Source organism: Ambystoma mexicanum, chromosome 12, assembly GCF_040938575.1.
Source record: "Ambystoma mexicanum isolate Mex_15411 chromosome 12, UKY_AmexF1_1, whole genome shotgun sequence".
NCBI classification, from domain to species: Eukaryota; Metazoa; Chordata; class Amphibia; order Caudata; family Ambystomatidae; genus Ambystoma; species Ambystoma mexicanum.
Genome location: NC_090936.1, coordinates 91,057,194 through 91,079,916, shown reverse-complemented (window position 1 = coordinate 91,079,916; position 22,723 = coordinate 91,057,194). Strand labels below are relative to the sequence as shown.

At 48.2% G+C, this 22,723-nt stretch overlaps 1 protein-coding gene across 1 annotated transcript in view; it reads left to right on the top strand.

Annotated features, from left to right (window-relative positions):
* SLC26A5 (solute carrier family 26 member 5) overlaps nucleotides 1-22,723 on the top strand; it is a 676,177-nt gene that overhangs the window by 583,020 nt on the left and 70,434 nt on the right. The window contains exon 14 of the mRNA XM_069628070.1: nucleotides 20,872-20,941. Within this exon, the coding sequence (XP_069484171.1) occupies nucleotides 20,872-20,941 (70 nt within the window). The remainder of the gene's footprint in view (nucleotides 1-20,871; nucleotides 20,942-22,723) is intronic.

Below are 22,723 nucleotides of genomic sequence, written 5' to 3'. Positions count from 1 at the left end.
GTGCGGCCGGCATTTGTGGCTTAATGTGGGGCAGCAGATGCTGTCCCGAGTGTGTTGCTGCGGTAAACGGGTATCACAGACAGCCTCTGAGACCAGAGAATACCCTCTGGCAGGTTGACATCACAGGAGAGAGTAGGGCACAGGGATAGCTCCAGGAACCAAGTGGGGGAGAAGGCAAAGTAAGCCTGTGGCCCGCATACACATGAGAAGAGGCCGCAGTTACTGAGTGGACACGGCGGGGTTGCCATCAACACATCGAAAGTCATTGATGCGTGGACATTTTTATAACATCATGAGCTGTGCAGTCTATGGTGCGTGGTCGCCTCGCGGCCCAGGAAGAGATATATGTAATTGAATGAACTTCACCACTTCGTCAGGGACAGTGAAGATGATCTTGCCATCATGGGTAATCTTTAGCCGTGCCGGGAACAGGATGGCGTAGTGGACGTTGCGCTCCCTGAGCAGCTTCTTGACGCCTAAGAACTGGCGCCTCTCCTGCTGCACCGCCAGCGAGAAGTCCGGGAAGATTCTAACGGTATGGGCCTTAAATCGCAGGTCTCCCTTTTCCCGCGACAGGCGGAGGATGAGATCTCTGTCGCGGTAGTTGAGTATCTTGGCGATAATGGGTCTGGGGATGTCGCCGGGTCTGGGGCGCGGTGACAGGGCCCGATGAGCCCGCTCGACTGTGAAATACGGTGAGAGGGCAGGGTCATCCAGCAGGTCTTTGAGGAGTTTCTCCACTGCGTCCTCCATCCGCCCCTTAAGGGCATTCTCAGGGACCCCGATGATGCGCGAGTTGTTCCTACGGGAGCGCGACTCCAAATAGTCACATTTCGCCTTGACACTTTTCATGTCACGTGTTAGGGAGGCCACAGTGTCCTGGAGCGCGTTAATGCGATCTTCGTTCACCGAGATCCTATTTTCAAGCCTCAGTGATCCTCGATCCCGCCTGGTCTACTCGAGCCTTAAGCGAGGCGACATTAGCATTGATGTTGTCTAGTTTTTAATGGAAGGAGGCGAAGTTTTTAGCCATAGATTCTATTAGTAGGGTGAGGTCAGGGGCTCGACTGCTCAGTGCAGAGTCAAGTCTGGCTCGTCCTGGGGCGATGTGCTGGCTGGCTCATATCGAGGGACCGCTTTAGCGTACTTGTCCATTGTACCTCCTTGGGCCCCCACCTTGTGTCTGCTAGGCATTGTCGCAGTGGTGGGCCCGGTTGCAGTGAGGGCCCACTTATGAGGAGGATGGAGAACTGAGGAGGGCAGGGGCCGGCAGGCTCAACCGTAGTGTCCTTCGGTGGCGGTAGGCGGTTGGGGGCAGTGGGGGGCCACCGCAGATAGCAGAGAGTCAACAGTGGAGCGGCAAAGCTGTGATGGCGAGCTTTTGCGGCCTCCTCATGTGTACAGGATGCACGGGGGGGCCAGGGCAGAGGCGGCGACAATGTCAGCGGGAAAGTGGGCAGACAGTATGGTGAGGGGCCCTTCCTTATGACAGTACTGGCCCGCAAGGTCGCACACAGCGGGCAGAGGTCCCGACGCCCACCGCTCGAGCCCCCGCTCACCTGGTCTGCCGCGGCAGCGGGGTGATAAAATCCTCTGTGTTGTCGGCGCTGGGGAGGCCGCGATGATCACTGATGCAGCAGGTAGCATTCACAGTGTGGCGGAGTCCGCAGCAGGACCTCCAGGCATCCGCCGCAATTCCACAGAGCGGCGGGAAACAGGAGCGGGGAGGGGACCCAGGAGTCGGGCAGGCCAGGCGGGAGGCCGAATGTTAGGCAACCGCCGGGGCCGGGTGGAATACTAGGCCCAAACCCGACAGGGCCGCCAGCCAGGTCCCAGGTGGGTTGATCGAGTCCAAAATCGCACAGAATGTCAAGTGCAGTGGCAGAAACAGCTTGGCCAGCCGATAGTCCTTCACAATGTCGGGAACCGCAGATGGGAGCAGATGAACGCCGAGGCCGCACGGAACTGAAAGGCTAGGCAGCCATCTTGGGCTGCTCCACAGCGCCACCCGGGCTTCGGCAGTTTTTTTATCAAGTTAGTATCTCTGCTATATAACGACCCACGGTCATATGTCACTATAGGAAACACTAGATCCACGAGCATATCATTAGAGCGGGGAACATGACAGGGTTGCCCGCTTTCGGCCCTGATATTCGCCCTTATCATGGAACCCCTGGCTTCGAGAGTACAAGAAAACCACCTGCACCGAGGTATCAAACTGGGCCCCCACAGGTTGATTGTCTCTCTCTATGCTGATATTGTATTGTTCGTCAGTGACCCCCAAGAGAATCTTAACCCTGTAATGCGCGAAGTGATAAGATTTGGCCAAATGTCAGGTCTCAAAATGAATCATTCCAAATCGGTAGTATTCCCCTTGACTCCCAATACAACTGAATTTATTGATGATCATGGTTTTAAATGGGAGCACTCAAAGGTGCGCTATTTGGGTATTTACATGTCACGTAGCCATCATGAGATCTATAAAGATAATTATGTTGCCACGTTAAACTCCCTGCAGGAACGCATACATAGGTGGAAATCGCTACCTCTAACGCTTTGGGGTAGAACGTCCTTGACTAAAATGGTTGTTCTTCCTAAGCTTCTTTATCTATTCATAAACATCCCACTACTCCTCCCAAAATCCTTTCTCCAGAAAGTCAAGTCGGCAGTCCTAGAGCTAATATGGGCGGGTAAACCGGCTCGTATCGTGTACAACCCACTAGTTCTTCCGACATCGAAAGGCGGTCTAGCGCTCCCAGACATAGAAAAATACTATTGGGTGGCCCAGGCTCACTTCCTGAGCTTCTGGTATATGACTCACTTTGTTCGCCCACACGTGCAGGTGGAACGAGCCCTAGCTTTGCCCGACTTGCTGAGTGCCATCATCATAAGTCAGATCCCAGTTCCATACAGCATGCTCAACACAGTCTTGTCTACATACGCAATCTGGAAAAAGATGGTGGCCAAATACGATGTAGACGTAAGATTCTCCCCGCTATTGCCTATCAGATTTATTCCTGGCATCCCCCTCACGAATGAAAAAGTATTCCTGATATGGGCTGACAAGATTGATGTCCACTCCTTCGGAGACCTGTTCCCAGAGGGCACCTTTTTAACCCCGCAAATGGCTAAAGATAGGGGCTGAAACACTTCCCTGGATGTATTCCTTTACTTCAGACTACGCCACACCTTACACAAAATATTCCCCTCATTTCCCAAACAACCCCCTACATGGGAGTTATTGCATAACACGATTCAGGCGCAGGGGGAGGGGAGGTTAGTCTCGTTGCTATATAAATCCCTGGTGGTCGATATTGGGAAACCCAACCCTAAAACACAGCTAAAATGGAAAACTGCCATTCAGGAGACAATACCCATGGAGGACTGGTCCTATATCCTAGGTCAAACTCAAAAGGTCGCACTAAACACTCGCTATAAGCTAATACACTTCAATTTTGTACACCAAACATACTATACCCCAGTTAAAAAACACAAGCTTCACCTTGTTACTCACCACACCAAGATTCGGAAGATTGAAACCGGACCTCGAAGACAGAAGTGGTGGAACTCTCAGATCAACCAGTCTCGACCTCAGCTACCCTGATTTTAATAAATCGGGCTTCCTCAAAAAGAGGGGCTCTTTTCTATGATGTATCCCTCTGCTGTGTTGATAAGACAGACAGAGGTATGAATCAAATAAAAGAGCGGGGTAGACACATACACTGCTAGACCAACAGCTGAAAAGAAACCACAGAAAGGGGTATAAACGGCAAGGATAAGAATAATAATTGCAAGACAATCAACTGTCCATGAATACCTGAATAATAAGTTGGTTGGAATAGCAGAGCAGATACAGAGCCTAAAAGAACAATGCAAAGGACAATAAGGAACTAACTACTGAATTAACAAATCCCCTTGATCCCCTAGGGAATGCACAACTGACTGCACAACTGACCTGGAAGGAGATGGTTGAAGAGCCAAGAGGGAAATCAGTTCAAAAGGAAACCACGATAGGAGAAAATAATAAACGGGAAGGTTAGTGAGGGAGGAAACACCCGAATGGCACGAGGGACGCACTAGGTACGGGTTGGTGCAGATAACTGGAAAGTGTCCTGAACTGCACTTGCAATGTAAGAATACAAATCCAGCACAATGTCGAAGGAAGGTAATTTTCTTCACAGCAGGAGTAGACCGTGTTATGCAAGATGCAAATCACAAGAAATTATGACAATGAAGACACACTTACTGAAAGCACTTAGTGTCAGGCGATGATTGTTTTAATGCAGCCCTTGTGGAAGGAACCAAAAGGCTACAGATCATAGGAAAACGACTTCTAACAGCCGTCAGCAATCCAGGAAACGTTCCGAGTCGTAACAGCGTGTAGAACCAAAATCAGCTAGGCAATCCGTGAACAGTCCGAGTGGAGGCAAGGTCGAAAACCAGGAATTCTAGATTGGAAGGTTTGAAGAAGAAATTAGCTCGAGGGCTAAATGCGTAAGAGTATGTGTAGACTACAATTAGCAGCACCGAGCCCCGAGCGGAACCGGATTAAGAAGGCAAGGGGCTGGGCATCAGTGTACGCGTAGTGCGTAATGCGCGTGTCAGCTGACGCGGTCGATACTGATACCGGCGTCCATACAGTCTCCATGGAAACCGATAACACTGCCACAGCGATGTCTTTCCCCGGACGGTGTGAGCCGGTGTAACTGCCGAGGGAGGCTGGCGAGAACCGAGCTGCCGGAGCGCAACACACCCGGAAACGTCGCCCCATTGCAATAGATGCGCGGCGGCCCAGGCTGACTTTCTCCACCTAGCGTGGAACTGTCCTGGAATAAGGCGTTTCTGGAACTCGGTTTTGCAAACAATTGCTGACATCATAGGCGAACAGGTGACCCCACTATCACTGGGGCCCCTACTGGGTCTCACTAAATACCTTCAACCCGCAGCACGTAAATTAGCATCCCTTCTTCTGGTGCTGGCCCGAAGGAGGATCGCCATGTCATGGTGCCGAGGCCCACTACCCAAAATCGAAGACTTGAAAAAGGATATAACGTACTGCCAGGACGTGGAAAACGAATTTATAAGAATCCTACCACTGCATGCACGCCACCCCCCCCCCCCCCCCCCGACATCTGGGGACCATATATTGCATACCGGCTAAATTGTAATGAATCTTCTGACTCCGACTTAACTAGTACCTGAAAGGAGATTATGGAACTAAGATCCTCAACACTCCACTGAATTTTTAAATTATCAGACGATGATGAAAGACTGTTTCAGACTTTTTTCGTTTGTGTGGGGTTGGGAGGGGAGGCGGCCTTGAAGGGGAACTCGGGATTGGGTAATGTTGTGTTATTTCTCTTCCTTCTACCTTCCCTTCATTTCCTCTCATGCCCCCCTCTTTTCCCCTCTTCCCCTTTGCCCTTTCCAATGGTTTCAACAGAGCACCATGTTGGTGCGTTTGTATTCAAAATTAAAAAAAAAAATACACCAAAGTTGATTTGGGTGGCACTGACTTGGTAATATAATGCTTAAATCTCAGGTTGTGTGCCATTTTATAAACAGATACATAAGAGTGTTGTGAATAAAGGGAGGAATTGCACATCCAATGTATCTTTTTATTTTTTTATTTCAACTTTGACGTTTTCATAAACATAACAGAAACAAGGCTACAAAGCCACATTACAAATCCCTGATCCACTCGGTAAATCCCAAAGGTTGCAACTTAACTGGCCTACAAAATGTGTTTTAACTGGAACCCCCGCACCCCCAAACATCCCACCCCACATCCCCTCCCGCCACACCATCCCTTTTTGATCCGACCAAAACTCCACTATTAATCACATACTTTACCGCTCTCAATTCTTTATACAAATGATCATATTTCAGTTCAGGTATGATTCCTCCCAGTCTTCCTCGTTTAGGGTCATCCTCCCCCACCATTCCCTATTCCCCTGCTATGTTTCTACCCCCCCTAGTGTATATATGCCAAACAAAAGTCTGACCGGTCTGTATCAATTGACCCATGGTCCCCATGGAGCTTCGCCATTATTATTTGTTCCATTGCATATATATTTTGGGCTACATTAACCCATTCCCTCTTTCCTGGCAGCTGCGTTCCCTTCCACCATGTTGCCAAGCACGCCCTTCCCGCCAGGAAAGGACTGTGTACCATTTGTGGCACCCGAATATACTCCCTCTCCCCCGCCCCACCCCACCCTCATATCGTTCCTCCAAACCAAAGAGGACCAGCAAGGGAGCTTTCAGTCTATGAACCCCATCCAGATCCCTGATCCAGCTCAAAACTGTGTACCAATAGGACTGGACCTCCGAGCACCCCCACCACATATGCCAATAGTCGTCTCTCAAGCCACCTTCATGCCAGCACATCAGACTCACATCCTGGTTCATCCTTGATAACCTAACTGGGTCATATTGCCATATTTGTAACAACTTCACTGTGTAGTTTGTATTGACAGGAGACAGAGGTTTTAAAGGCCCCCCAACACATCCTTAGCCACGTTTGCGGGTCCAGTTCCAGTTCCAGCCCCATGTCCCTTTCCCACTTTGTCCTCAACCCCTCCAACGTCCCCTTCCCTGTATCCACCAATGCCTTGTACAGCGCCCCTATCACTCGCTTTGATTCCGTAAGTGTATCCAAATGTTTCTCGAAAGGGTTGAGCTATCTGTATGTTATTTTTCCATGCCTCCTTAGTTAAGACCCCCTTGAGCTGCAAAAACGTAAAGGCAGAGTGTACCTATCCCCAGGACCTCCTCCAACACCAATACTGTAATAAACCTCCCACCCTTCCACATTTGTCCGATCGTTTCCAGGCCTGCTTCGTACCATGCCTGAAATCTGGAGGGATCGGGGAATTCGTCCTGAACTCCCGGTATCCAAAGGTACCCTAAGGGTGAGGGCCACGATGTCACACTGGACATCCCTTTACCTTGCCGCCAGATGCTCCAAATAGTGGCCAGCATTGTGTGCTCACGTATCCTGCGTAGTAACTGCAGCCTGGGCACCCATAACCATTCCCCCACTGTCGCAGGCCTCAGGTGATGATTGTCCAGTCCCACCCATTGTAAGCTTTATGTCCTCTAAGGTGTGGAATCAGTACTCTCAGCTGCGTGGCCTTGTAATATAGATGTATATCTGAAAGACCCTCCACGCCCCCACTTTGCTTGGGAAGACTCAAGACATCACTAAAAACTCTAGGTTTCTTCCCTTGTCACAGGAACCGTAACATAGTCCTCTTGATCACTCTAAAATAGAGGTCGGGATCCGAATAGGCAGCGCATTCAGTCGACCCATCCTAGAGATGGATGACTCCTTCCATTTGCCCAAATCCCTCTCTTGGGCTGTCATCAGTGGGGGAAAGTTAGCCTCATACAGACCCTAAAGCCCTCTTGTAACACTGACGCCAAGATATCTGAGACCCCACATTCACCTTCATGCCCAGTAGAAGGAAGCGTCCCAAATCATTATCCTTACCTCTATCCAGCGGAAACAGTACCGACTTGCCCCTATTAATTTTAAATCCTGACAGTTGCCCATACTCCTCGATCAACTCCACTGATGCGGGGACCGATGTCAATGGATTTACCAGGTGGAGGAGCATGTCATCTGCATGCAGCCCTATCTTATAAAAGTTCTCTCCCACCCTAATCCCTTCAACTCTTATGTCCTCCCTTATCCTGTTGACCAATGGTTCTAGTGACAGTATAAATAGTGTCGGGGAGAGCGGGCACCCCTGTCTCGTCCTGCTTTCCAAATTAAACCAACGCGGGTATCCCCGTTCTCCGCCACACATGCCCTGGGGGAAGCATAGAGTGCCATGATGCCCCTAATAAATCCCTTACTTACCCCAAACATAATTAGCACTGCCTCCAAAAAGTCCCACTCCACCCTGTCAAGGCTTTCTCAGCATCTATCAAAAGGAGCGTAGGGTCAACCTCCCAGTCCTGTACCTCATTAATCAAATGCGTCTTCCTCATGGTATCGGCCCCTTGCCGCCTTACAAACCCCTTCTGGTCCGAGTGGACGAGTTTCGGCAAGTATCCCTCCAACCTTGCGGCTAGTACACTGGCGTAGATCTTGGCGACTATATTCAGGAGAGAAATCGTACGGTAAGACCCACACGCCCGGGGGTCCCTGCCCTCCTCTGGTATCTTGGTTGGCCTTGATTTGGGGCATACATCGTGGCAAATGTGAACCTGATTCCCTTGATCTGCCCCGTGATCAAAGCCGCCCTTCCCTCAATGTCTAACCAGGCTTTTGTGACCTCCAGTCGGAGGCTTCTACGAACCAAAATCCCAACCCCAGCTTTTCCCGTTATCCTCGAGCCCCAATACTGTCCAACCACCAAACCACAGGGAATCTCTCGTTCTTCGCCGTTCAAGTATTTAGTCTCCTGGAGGAATAGGACATCCATTTCAGATCTTCCAAATTCCCTAGCAACCAGGGACCGCTTAGTTGGGGAGTTCAGCCCTTTCACATTCAGCATACATACTCTCAGGCTATCCCACCTGACACCTCCCCTTAAGTCAGCCATACCCTGAACTTGTTTCCCACCCCTTTAACCACCAGGGAGTTTACCCAGCCCATTGCACTGGACCAGAACAGAAGTGTGCTTATAACACCGTCAGATCAAGAACTTCGAATACCCCCTTAACTCTCAAGAGCCCTGTCACCCTTCCCCCAGACACCCTCCACTCAGGTGTCCTACTCACTCCAGTTACTGTCACTAGAAGAGTGTCGAACCACCAAACAGGCCCGAAACCCAGGCCCCCGCTCACAACCCCTCAATCACCAGTGCCCCCACTCATGCCCCCAACTTCAACTAGTGTTAAAAAACAAACCGCCTCTTACCCCGTCCAACCAACCCACCCACCCCTTCAAGCAACTGCAGCCAAAAAGCACCCACTGCCCGTAGCGTATTCAGGGCATGGCCGTCAGTGGAGTATTCAGCTTCTGAAACTTCCTTGATCCGGCGACCTGCTTCCTTCTGGGGCTCTTGATACGCCATTGTCTGTCCACTCCACCTTCGCCTTGTGAGCCTGAAGCCCCCTCATCTCCACTGAGCAGCTCCCCAGTTGTTTTATTTATGTTGTCCTCCGTAACAAGTCTGTACTTCAAACCCTCCCGTTAAAAGGAAATTGAGAACGGAAATCCCCACCTGTACCGGTCTCCTTTCTTATTGAGCCATTTTGTTAGGGGGAGACACATTCTACTCTTTGTGAGGGTCAAGGAATGCAGGTCTTGAAAAATTGTGATCCTCGCATGACCCATCATTATTGGCCCCTTTTCCTTCACCCTTTCCAAGATTTTGAGTCTATCCAGATAGTTATGGAAACGGGCCAGGACTGACCTCGGCCCGCTCCCCGAACCCTCGGCTCTATGAACCCTCTCGATCTTAGTCTCATCAATAGTCGTCCTCCAAGAGGAGCTTAGTAATGTCGTGTATGAATTGGTTATGCTCCACCGCCTGGAGCCTGTCCTCCATCTTATCCATTCTCACGCTAATTCTCATCCACCTTGCCTCCAATATCTGCCCTTATGCTCCTGATTTCGTCGAGAAGGGATGCCACACCACTCTTAGTTGCCGTCGAGTCTGCCCCCCTGGTCTCCATCTTCCATAAATCAGGTTGAGCCGTGGGATCCGGTCAGCCTGGGTACGCACATTTTAGCAGCTTTGACCTAGTCTCCATGTAGCCTGGACCTGGTTGGGGTCTCGAACATGGTCCTACTCCTTTCTCCTGCGTCCACCAGCGGGTACAGTTTGTCTCAGCTCTCTTCTGTCCATGGGCCCGCCCTTCACCAGGAAACCGTCTGCCCGTGTTGCATCCAAAGGGAATGTGTCTCGGTGCCACCTGTCGGGTGGGTGGGGGGGAGGTTAAGGTCCATGTCCTGGGTATGGGGCAGGCACACGCCCCTCGTGCGGGAGCCAACGCCCCTCCCTCTTACCCCCTGTTGCTAATGCATGGCCTGGGGCACCTCTGTCCCCGGATGGGAAAGCGCCGTTCACTGCTCTGGTGCTTTTTCCAAAGCACCACTGCTGGTCCCTTGTTGTGCTCAGATGACCGAACACACCACTGTTCCCCACTGGTCACTGCAGAAGCGGTACCATCCGGCACCCCCACTTCCAGGGAGGTGGGCACACGCCCCAGGACTGGGGGCCCACACCTCCTGAGATATACTTCCTCTTATGCGCCCAGTTCGGGATCCCCTGCACTGCCCTATGGTTCTGCCCCACACCCCTTCCTTCGGAGGTCACACTCAGTCTCTGCCTCCTATTCCAGCCCCTTCGCTGCTACAAGTAGGTCCACTGGCAGGCCCCTACTGATGTTCCGGCACTTTGGCTGTCCCTCTGGGCCCTTTAGGTGGCTAGTCCCTCCTAGACACAGCACCCCGGGAGGTGAGCACATGCCCCTTTACTGGGGGCCCACACCCCCAGGGCGCTTGCTCTCTGTGAATGTGCCTTCTTCCTTCCCAGCAGTTGAAGGATATCAGATGGGCCCTGGTGCCCTAGAGGACTGCTTGTTTCTTCCCCACCCTATCTGGGTAGTCTCCCAACAGACCCACGTGGTCCTGCTGCTGCTCCTTTATGCTGGGCGCAATCACTGTTCAGCCCCGGGTTGTCCCTCAGTCAGGACCTGTCCTTCTTTCAATCCTTCGGGGAGAGTGGGGGAGGCTGCTGCACTTCTCCTCTTGTGGGGGCCTACTGGACGGCCACGGCTCGGGAGAGCCCCTGCTGTGTCTCTCAGAGCCTGATGCTGGGCCTGATCATGTCTGTGTCGGTGTGGGGCGGGTGAGAAGGGGGGGAGGCCCAATCCCCTCACTCACCTCTGGTGCTGAAAGAGGGACGGAGGCCAGGCGGACCACCCACAACGGCAAAACCAGTCAGTCTCCACAGCCTCGCCTCCCGCAGTTCCTCTACTCTGTCCCTCCTTCACGCCGTCAAGGGGAGGGGGCCGAAACTCCCCTTTCCCGGGCGCATTTTTCTACGGGTTTTCAGCCGAAGTGCGGCCCGCGGGTTCAGGCGGCCACCTAGGGGGTCAGCACATCAGTGGAGGGGCATAAAGTGGGGGAACAATCACTTCCGAGGGCACGGTGACATAGCAGCTCTTCTAAGCTACCGTCATCCACGCGCTCCCTGGTGGCCTCCCTCTATATCTTTTTAATTTGTTTTTTAGTGGTGGAGGCAGGTCTGATCTTCATTTTAGTGGTAGTAAATGAAGTAGGGATACTTCTCTCTCTCTCTCTCTCTCTCTCTCTCTCTCTCTCTCTCTCTCTCCTCCCCCCTCTCTCTCTCTCTCTCTCTCTCCTCCCCCCCCCTCTCTCTCTCTCTCCTTAGATAAGCAGCGCATCACCTTATCTAGGGTAATTTGGAACCAAAGAGACAGCTTAGTCCTTTGCCAGGGTGAGATTTATGACTAGAATTTCTAGCATTGTGATGATGGAACACATCTTTTATCTCTTCATTTTATGGGATACCGCCAAGTGTCACCAGTTCGCATCTTGGGAGGGTCGGGGAACCAACTGATAGATTTCATATAAGCTGGGACAACCATCACACTTATGCACTCCCTCCGCCCCCGCTTCTACAGAGGGTAATCCGCAAGTTCAGTACATCAGCCAATTGTAAGATGATTCTAATAGTAATAGCCCTGCAGTGGCCTTCCTGGCTGTGGTACTCCAAACTGTTGCTCCTGGTGGCCCAGGGCCCTTGTATGGTACCAATCCAGTCGCAGGGTTTCCTGTCGCAGTAAGGGTGGGGGCAGTGGCTCACCCACAGCCGGAGGCACTAGCCAGAGCACAATATAAGAGCAAATGGATGAGATTCTGCTTTTGGGCTAGTGATAAAGGAATTTACCTAATTACTTGCACCCTATATGATGTCTTGTCTTTTGTGGCACTCTTTGCACACTCTGTTGTTCAGGTGGACACGTGCCCCACGTACTTAGCAGTGAATGGAGTATACAAGAATTCAAATGACAGTCTTCACCATGGCCAATCCGGTGGTCAAAAATCACCTCAAGGGACTGTCAAGGTTTTTTCCGGGAATGCACATGCCTCAACCGGTCTGAAATCTGAATGTGGTGTTGTCAGCTTTAGCGCATAAACCTTTTGAGTCTATGGCCACCATTGACATTAAATGGGTCATGTTAAAGACAGTTTTGCTGGTAGCATTGACATTGGCTCGCAGAGTGAGTGAGATCCAGGAGCTGTCAACATCTGAAACTTTCACGGTATTCCACAAGGACAAGATGGTACTCAGAACACATCCCAAGCTCCTACCATAAATACTTTCGCCATTCCACATCAACCAAGAGATAGGTTTGCCTGTGTTTCTTCCAAATCTTCAGCCTGAGGCGGAAACAACCACTGCACTCTCTAGACCTTTGCAGTGTGCTCAGGTTCTACCTCTCGTGTACAAAGGCAGAAGCTTTATTTTCATTTTCGGCGGCTCCAAGGTGAGTTTGCAAGCTTCTAGGGCCTCTTTAGCTCATGATATCCACTATTGTAGAGGCATACAAAGCACAAAAGAGAGAAGTTCCTAAGGGACTATGCACATGCGGTAAAAGCGGCTGCAGTCGCGTTTCGGAGGCATTCATCTTGGGATGTCATTAGCAGGGCAGCGGCCTGGGCTACACCATCAGTCTTCTGCAAACACTACTCTTTATTATATATATTACTCATTGTTGTGAGTAGAATACTCCTAGTCCTTAGTCCCCTTTCCTCCATACGAGCCACCTTCCATCCGCCTCAAGTTGGAACTTACTCTGAATGTCTAAAGACTAGGGGTAATAGCGTTTGACGTGTAAAAGGGACCGAGGTGAGGCACTGGGAGGTGGGACAAGCATGCATAGTTATGCTTGTGGCCGTGACCCCGCAGACCATACTTACATTTAAAAGGGGAACCTCAATTTTTCACTTCCAGAAGGTTAGGGTCCCATCCCCGTACAGGGGTTGCCCATACAGGATGAAGGAAAAAGGGACTAAGGACTAGAGTATTCTAGTCACTACAGTGAATAACATTTTATGATCAGTTCATCTTCCAAGATGATGGGTAAATAGGTTTTCCAATGCCATTGTTGGGCCTGGATCTCTGCCTCTTCGTGTGTTGGCAGCAAGGGTTAAACCTGAGCCAAATGTCCCATTTAACCACAGGTATATCATTGGAAGGGTGTGCACTCTCAGACTTTTGGAGTCTCCTTCAACCTGCCTTTCCTGGGAGTGTACTGAAGCCTGTAACTGGCTGTTTCTGGACTTTGTTGGGATGGTTAGCGTAACCAGGTTCTTGGACCTGAACTCTGCCAGAATTGGTGGTCCACCACAAGGTCTACTGTCTTGTCGGGCAGTGGTTGGTGCCAACCTGTGAGTTGTTTCTGGTCTGGTAGGACGTCACTGTTGCACTCTCTGTACCCCGGTGCCCATTTTTGTGGCCAGCGCCAGTTTGGGCTGATAGTTGCCTTGTGGGTCACGGCAGCAAGGTCAGTGTCATAACTGGATTCTCATTGGCTCCTAAATGCTAACAGACCTTCTTCCCCAACCCACCACACAGACAAAATCAAGCCTACGGAGAGGATGAGGGAGGGGCAAGAAGGTTGCTGAGAGGGCCCCCCAGAATCTGAAAGGAACAAAAAAGACAGTCAGTAAATATACACCAAAAGTAGCCTATTCATTTCTCTACAAGGAATTTGATCCCAGAGGATCTCTGGCGATGTTATCACTTTGGACTATAGGTGGATATTCTGGAAATGTTGCTGGCTGTCATAGCTGGTGCACCTACCAGTGTTAAGGACCCAATATGCTGCTTATAAGTCCCCAGTGAGGAGAGGGGCTCCATAATAGGGCTAGCTGGTTCTTTTCCACCAGCTTGCCTCAAACATCCTCTCAAAGTTTTGGACAAATGCTTCAGGGTTTTCACCTTTCATATATTTCTTTAAAAGGTGATGTGTGGTCCTGGAGTTTTATTCTGTAGGTATTCCAGGAGGGCTAAAGTGTCCTGTTATGACCTTCTCTAGGGGGCTACTTAGCGTTAGTTCCTTCTACCCTGTTCCTTATGGGACTGAAATTCCTGCAACGGTCAGTATCTTATAGGGATCTGTCGGGCACTGATCTACAACTGGCATAACTTGACTTGGTTCCCACAGTCTTAGCTAAAAGTGTCCTCTTTCCCAGGTGGGATTGCTCAGCAAGACTAGTGAAATGACTGGATGGGTGTGATGGCTGTTAATCATTTTGGGGTGCAGCCTTCTTCTTTCTGGGTCCTGGTACTTTGATGAGCTAGTGACGCTCCCTTTCCTCTGCTTTGAGGTGGCTAAGCCACAGGGAACCGAGATGTACCAGCCACTACCAGATGTGCTTTGTTAAGGATGTGTGGCACAGGATTCTCTGGGCTTCTCTCCAACTCGAAGATGCAATATTACACTTTTCCCTTTGAGGGTGCCACAACCTTGAACATCGCAAAGGGACTGCAAATGCCAGCAGCCCCTGTCTCTGACCAGTACAGATCTTGGAGCTAGAGTTAGTCTCTAGCCACGAGCGTTCAGCAGAATCACCTTAACCTTGTAGCAGAGCAGTAGACAGAATACAGACCGCACAGTCAGGCGAGGATGGCACACGAGCTTGCCCAGCGAAGATAGGCAGCCGCAAAGCACTGCAGAGCCGCGAATAGGCACACCAGGAGTGTCAAGATCGCGCCAATGACGGGCATAGTTAAAGGCATGAAACCGGCAATTGAGAAAAATGTTAATTTAACGCCTACCAAATTAGTTTTTTTGTTCATTTATAACATGCTTAATACCAGCCAGTTGTTTCTAAGTGTGGGATCGTGATTCGAACCCGAGTTGCGCCGCATCATCTTGCTTCCAAGACAAAAGCGTTGCCCCTGAGCTATCCTTCCTGCCCTAAATATGAGAAGTATAATGATAATTTTATAAAGAAACATTTAGGGAAACAATAGATACAATGGCCAATTGGAGGACCCAATACGAGTCACCCAAGAGAAAGACCAATTCTGCGCCATCTTAAAAACACACCCCTCAATGCGTTTATATAAAACAGCTGGAGGAAGCCACTAAGGGGCACACGCTGGGATGAAGTAGATGGGCTACTCATCACTCTCTGGAGGTACGGGGAGGATGTTACCTGAACTGAGGTAGCTTACCTGATGTCAGCCATTCAGCAGAAGCTGTGGCAGATACAGGGTAGAGACCATGCTGCAAGGAGCAGTGGTGTGCAGAAGGTGGAGCCCATAGCTGGGTTCTACTACAGAACGAAGGTGGAGGCTCAGAGGACTGGGTTCTTCGGAAAGAATCATGAGTAGGAGAGACCTCAGGCAGAAGGCTACTAATATTGACTGCCTGACAAGGACTCTGAGTGGTGCTAGGGAGAAATGCTCATTTCATCTAGAGGAGACGTATGTATGTATGTATGTATGTATGTATATAGCAGAGCAAGATCTTTTTCTTCTTTTCCCATCTAGAAGGGATGAGTGGGTCCATGGTTGAGGTGAAGGAAGCAACATCCCATCAACAAAGGCAGAAAAAGGAGAAAGTACCCTGACCCATGAGCAAACCAAGTGCTGAGACGGAGCTAAGAGACTGTCGAGAGGTCTGAAGAAGAGAAATATAAGTCTGGGGAAGAACCCAACACTGTGGTCCGACTGCCAACTTTTCTGTTGGGCATCATCTTTGTACTGCATTCGATCTAATAGGTTGTCCCCGGGGGTTAGAGACTTGTTAAGATTAGGTTTAAGGCTATTATGTTTATTGAAATGATCATCTCAAGGTGTTCGGAACACCTGAGGACCACACTTTGTGTTTTCCTCTCCTTAACACTGTTTTAAGACATTAATCCTTTTTCTTTGTAGATCATTCCATATAGTTTGTGAAGCCCTTTTTTAACCGTAATATAACTGTTGATTACAATAAAAATTCAGATCCCACAATTACTGTGTCTGTCTGTTCACATTTCTCTACATAGTCACAGTACCCAGGAAGTTACTAGGCTAGTATAGTAGCCCCTTTCAAGGAGAGGTGATGGAGCTTGACCATGGACTTGAATTCAAGGATGTTGGGGTTGTTAGCGAGTTATGAGTGTAGGTTTGTTTTCGCTGGTCGGTGGGAGTAAACAATCAAAGCAAGAGGATGTGCGTGGTGGGTGTGGTATGCATAGATTAAGGTGGACGGTGCAGCAGTGGGTAGAAATAAGGGATTATCATGAGGGAGGTAACCCACAAAGTAATTTAAAGACTAGTAGATGGAATTTAAGAGGGGTTGATGTTTGGGTCAGTGTTGCATAGAATGCTAGTCCGCATGTAGGCGGTGGGGAGAGATAGATGAAGAGGTAGCGAAGTTGATAACTTTATTGAAGGTGGGAAAGAGGAATACAGAGGGGGACCCAAGTGTAGGACACAATAGTATTTATGGCAATTAAGGACTAAGGTGGAGATGGGGGTTTGTGCGTAGTGGTAGGTAAGAAGGGGTAGATTTTTCAGATTTTTGACAGATTGTGGTTAGCTGTTATAGAGGTAATAAACTGATGGACTTTAGGGTTCTTGCCAAGCAGGGCCCCAATGTTGCGGGACTTGGGACAGGGGGTGAGGAAGTCGGGAGCAAAGGTAATGGGTGGGAGTAAGAGGTGTGGGGCAATCTGAATAGAGAGGGATATAACCTGACTGCTATGCTGAACTACTTCAAGACCGAAGGGCGATCCAGGGGGAAAATCTGCTCATCACCTGAAAAGAGATGGAATGAAAATCCAGAGGAGGAGGTGAGCTTGCCTAGGGGGCCATTTAGAGGGGGGAAAGTATAGCTGGCCAATGGCAGCCCCTTAGGTACTCCCACTGGGAGAGGGCCGAAAGTGAAGGTCTTCATACTACAGCTGAATGGAAAGTGATTGACCAAAGAGATAGGAGACATTGAGGCAGGTGTGGTGTCCTAGATTCTAAGACTGGAGAGGGCGAGAAGTAAGATTAGATGTTCATTAGTCATAGGCTGGGGAAGAGATGACAGTTTGAGGTGATGAGCAGTATTGAAAAAAGCTGGCGGCATGGGTAATTGTTGTTTCTGTGGAGTGATGCCTGTGGAATCCAGTTAGGAGTGGGTAACAGAGGCCTTTAATATCCAAGTATCTGGTTATCCTCTTGCAAACTGGTTCTCCTCTTGTGCGCTTTGAAACACAATTTACTTGTATACGCGCCTAACATACACAATAAATAAATAAATACACATACTCCAGGATTTGGGAATAGTTGGAGAGGGGAGAGGCAAACTGATAGTTTGCCAAGCTGCTTGGCTTAACCATGGTTTTTTTGGGCTAGGTAGAATGGTCACTATTTGATCCGCAAGGTATTAAGATCCCAGTTGAGGAGAGGTTAAAGCGGGAGGAGAGATTCTTGCATGTTATGGATGTAAGGTCTTTGACAGTTTGTGGAGCAAATGGATTGAGGTTGACACAGGAATGTGTTGGATGTTCAGAAAATGGGAGCCAACTCAGTAGTAGAGAAGAAGCCACGGTAGCATAAAGTAGTAGAGGTGAGGGGATGAGGAGGAGGGCATTGGGGGTGTTGCACATCTTTGAGATTGTGAGGAGAAACACAGGGAGAAGTCATTGTCATAGAGGGAACAGGAGATGTAATTGGAGTAGGGACATGGTAACCGGGCCCTGAAGGGAAGATGAGAAATAGTCCGGGTGAGAACAAAGACTGGAGAATAGGTTTGTGGAGTGGACTTTGGCTTAAATATGATGTGAGCCTGAAACCTGCTCTCCTCATGATCCTTTGGAAGACCATGATTGCAGCAACTTTCCTTATCATTCTGCAGGAACCAATGATTGCAAGATGGGAAAAATGTAAAGAGCATCTCGTCTATGGACTGTTGTCTGTGTAAAACTGCTGCCACTACCACCAAGCCCTTTGCAAACACCCTTGGAGCTGATGTTATTCTGTAGCGTAACACTTGAACTGATAATATGTGGCGCCCATCTTGAATCTCAGATACTGGCAGTGTCTTGGGCAGTTTAAAATATGAAAATAGCAATTGTTCATATCCAGGGTGGTCATGTGATCTCATTGTAAAAGTAGAGGAGGGAGATGCTTCCTGCAAGGTTGTTATACAAAATGTTTTTTTTCATGTATTCTTAGCTGTCTCAGATCATGTATCAGTTTCAGTGTTCCATCTTATATTTAATATATAGCCTTGTTCCTTTCCTTGTGGGGCTCTGTCCTCTATTGCCCCCTTTTCTAGAAATGTCTTTCCCTTTACTAATAGTGGCAGAGGTTCTAATTTTGGCCTGTACATTTTTTCCATTGTGTTTTTTGGTTTTTAAAGGAATTCTGTACAGTAGTAGTTATGCACTGCTGGAAGTACCCACGCGTCTTTCGTAATTTCCCCCCATCTGGGCCATGGTTGGTTATTCTTCCCTCTATTGGTCTAGCGTAGATAGTAATGTTGAAGCGTCAGTCTGTTTTGCAGTGTGTGCCCGCCTTGAGTGGCCTCCGTTGCCTCAGCTTCTCCCCCTGGCTCGATGGGGGTGATATTCGTGTTAGCCCTGTTGATAGTTTTGTGTGTAGTGCTGTTAGGATGCCATGAAAAGGCTGTTCGTAACCGGAAGCCTGTATGGTCTGTGTTTTTTGGACCGCCTCTTTTAGTAAAAGGCCTTGTTGCAATAGCTGCTAGGGACCTAATAGTCTACTCCAAGGTTTCAACTAGCTCGGATCTAAATAAGATTTTCTCCAGCATGCAGCATGTTAATGTTCCTGGCCTGAATGTCTGCTATTAAACCTGCCTACCTATGACTTATGACGTTTTTACAGTAGCTGGCTGTTTGGCAGCTGTCTCTGTTGTCAGAATTGGTCTTAGGGTATTTTATACAAAAGAATGGGTTCTAATTCATCCCATTTCGATCTATCATGTCATGGAAGACGGGCCTTCAAACTGGCGATGCGTATTTTGAATGCTGCTGTAGGAATAATGTTCCTGCCATAGGCATGTATGCACTTGCTTTCCCTGTCTGTTGGTGCCTCTGACATACACATGGGGTCTCGCAGCTTTCACGCAATCCTAGTGAGTACACTTTATTGTGTCTTCATATCAGCATGGCATCTAAAGGACATGGGACATCTTTCTTCTCTGTGTGTATTAATATGCCTCACGGTTGTAGGAGTCTGTATGGCTTGCACCTATGGCTTCCTGATGTGATCCTTAGCTGGAAATATTTTGTGTTTTTGTATTACTTGCATGTGGGATTATAAAGTGAAAACCTAGCTATAAAGCAACATAATTCTATAAGAGTAATCTGGAGTTAAGAGGTCAGGTTAAGAGGAGGTTACATGTTATAATAGCTTGTTTGTTGGCACTTCTCCCCATCCCTTCTCTGTACTTGTGCGATCTGAATGACACAAGGCCAATAAGATGGTTGTATTGTCCTCCCTCTGTTTCCCCCCTTGTCGTGCCTAGAAACACTAGTGTATGAGCGCGTTATAAATGCCCTATCATATATTGGTTATCCCATTGTATACCTAGAAGAGCATGCTCCAATAGTGCTTGTATGGTTTGGGGGCTAGGTAGGCTGGTGTTCAGCCAGTAGTTGCCTCATATGTGATGTAGGCATTTTTGGACAGTGTCCTGGCTGAGATGAGTAGTCTGGTTGATTATTTTAGGATGGAGGTGATGTGGTCACATTTTGTAGTTCCCGTTATGAGGCGTGCAGTGGCATGTTGAACAAAGTTAAAGGGGCAAGGTGTGTATTGGGCGATTTTTATTTTGTTCATGTAATATTTCTATCACAAAATCATGGTCGGCCTCATCTACTGGGAAGTTGAGCCTCAACCTACCGGCCGTCCTCTACATCACAGCATGATATTGTGCCTGATCTTCTCTCGGCAAAGGTGGTTCTCTATCCTCGAGGGATCAGTGCTGTCACTATCCCACACACTCTTTCTCATCTTGGATCCGTTCTTCCTCTTTTAGGAAGTATGGCTCAATATCTATGCAGAAAGGTTCTACAGGCTTTTGAATGCATGGGATTTTAAATGAAGCGGGTATACTCTGTGCGTCCCTGTCTTTTCTGTGTTTCTTTCTGTTTTTCATCTTCATGTTTAACTATTCTAATGCTTGTGGGAAGGTTATCTTTTGTCCTTTCTGCCCTGCTGGTCTATGTCTTTGTGTAACATGGAAACGTATATGGATGCTTCATCATGTGAATCATTTGCATTGGGTTCATACACATTTCTCCCTGATATTCTTCATCATCTTCTCTAATGATGTCAACGTCCTATGGTTCCTGTGTCTTCCTCTGCTGTGCCCATATGTGTTTGGGCTTCTGCTCAGAAAATGTGTTTCCCTGTCAGAAGAGAGTAGCAAGGGTAGGAGCATTGTGTAGAAGCAGCGGGGCAATTAAGTTAGCAGTGCATGCTCTTTAAATCAATAAAACCTAAACATTACAGTGAGTAAATTCTCTACCAATGTACATTGTATTAACATGCATAGCAGCTGAAACATATTGCCTATATAGGATAGGATTGTATAAGATTATACCTCCTGCTTCCAAAGTCAGTTATTTAACATGTAAAGCGCACCTCCTCCATGTATGCTTCTGTATGTTGTTCTATTCCCAGTAGTTAATCTTACCCGTTCCTCCCTCCACCGTCTTCCATTTGTAACACGTCCAGAAATTGGATTGCTACCATCATGCATTCTATGGTGGTTTTTGTCAAAAACCTGCTATTATGAGTAAAATAAAAATGTATTCTAGAAAAACAGAATATTTGACATACATATCGATCTCGAACAGATAGACCGCAGCTGAGCTGGAATTCTCTGCTGTTACTAACTTTAACCACTGTTCATTTTTTATAGTCCCCAGTACAGCATTCTTGGCCGGATTCCAAATACTGACATCTATTGTGATATAAAAGATTATGAAGAGGTAAGCCTTGAATGTGTACATTTTCCTCATGTTGGTTATTGTTGTCCACTAGTGCTTGTTACGTGTTGTTAACTGCATGGGATATATTGGAATAGAGAGAAAGAAAGGACTGCCTGAATCCTGTTGTGCACGAAATGTCCCTGGCTCCCACAGCAGAAATGCCTTACCTGTAGGCCAATTTACACGACTGAAATACAAGGCTGGAATAGGGTACATATGAACCAAATGATTACAAACCAAGATGTGGCATGTCCTGCTAATATTCTTTTAATTCCACAATGTTGTTGGAATGGAATACCTTTCGTAATCCAGTAGGTTTTTGTCAACTGGAGTTCATCAGGCCTTAGAATTTCTGGAATGCCTGGAGAAAGTTTCAGTGGATACTGATTGATTTTTAAAAAAACTCCTCAAGCTGGTACAATACCATAGGAAGATATTGTGAATAAAAATGTTTTTGAACAAACATTGTCACTGGGCATAGCTAATTTCAATGCATAGGTTGTCGGAAATACGAGTTGATCAATATGAGGCCAAGGTGTGTGAACACAGGTTTATTAAATATAATTTCAGGATGGGCTAAACTCATTAAAATGCAACACAACAACGGGCTGTCTTAAACCAATAAGGTTTCCTTGCTCAAATATGTCTATGGGCTCTTCGACATTCTCTGGGTTTCGTAATCCTCAATTCGGGGACCTTTCCCTGGATATATTTTGTCACTCGGTCTTGGGGCATTGACTATGCCTGCATTTCTTTCTTGTTTCCTTGTATTGTGTTGCGGTCTCAAATCCTCTGCTTCTTATCCTTGTCTCATGGAGATCCACCACCTGGGTCTCTTTGGCCACTTTTGCACTTTCCTAGTAGGCCTAGACAATGGTCTCTTCGGTGAGTGGGTGATGATGAACAAACTTCCCTGAGTGACTACCAAGAGGTAGGAAATCTTAACAGGTTTATCTTGTTTACTCTTGCCTCCTCCTTCTCTCAGGTTCATGGCTCCGGTCCCAAAACCCCATTCTCATCTACTTCCTTGACAGTCTTGTGCCTAAGGGAAGCTCCTCTGTATCTCCTATTCTCTCCAACTTGTTTTTCTTTCTCTTTGTTCTGAGCCTTTTCTATGCCTCGTCACATGCTTGTACTGCCATCCCACCTTTACTTACTCTCCACATAGGTTATGATTTGCTGTACGCTCTTCCACAACTTCACTTAGTAGCCCCTTAACGCCACCCCTTCCATTCTCACTATGGCTGTTCCTCCTCTCCATCCCCTAAACACTCTCCCCACCAGCGTCCTCATTACTTTCTTCCACTTCCTCTTTAAGACCTTTCGCCTTCTCTCTGCTGATGATCTCTCCAATCTCACCCACAGTTTTCTGCTCACTTCTCCTAGTGCTCCTCTCAACCTTATCCTTAATGACCCTCACAACCTCCCCCTTAACACTCTTTTCTTCCTCCTCCTTCCACTTGCTATTCTCCCTAAACACTCCTTAGCACTTGCCCCCTCTTTGCTCCTTTCCTCCTTCCTTCAGCCCCTTTTCTGTGCTGCCTCAATTACGCTCTGCCTCTGTCCTCTCCAATCCCTGTACCTTGCTTGCTACCTCCCAATGTACACATTGTTATTTACTTGCTTTCCACTCTCGAATTCCCTTTCTCTGCTGTCTTGGGAAATGGCCCTTATATAGAACTGCAGTTGAATGGCTCGACTTGAATGGCTGGAGAAATCCCAGAGACTGTCTTGACATCCTCCGAGACAGTAAGGGTTGTTTGTTCCAACTCTTTGGAAGAA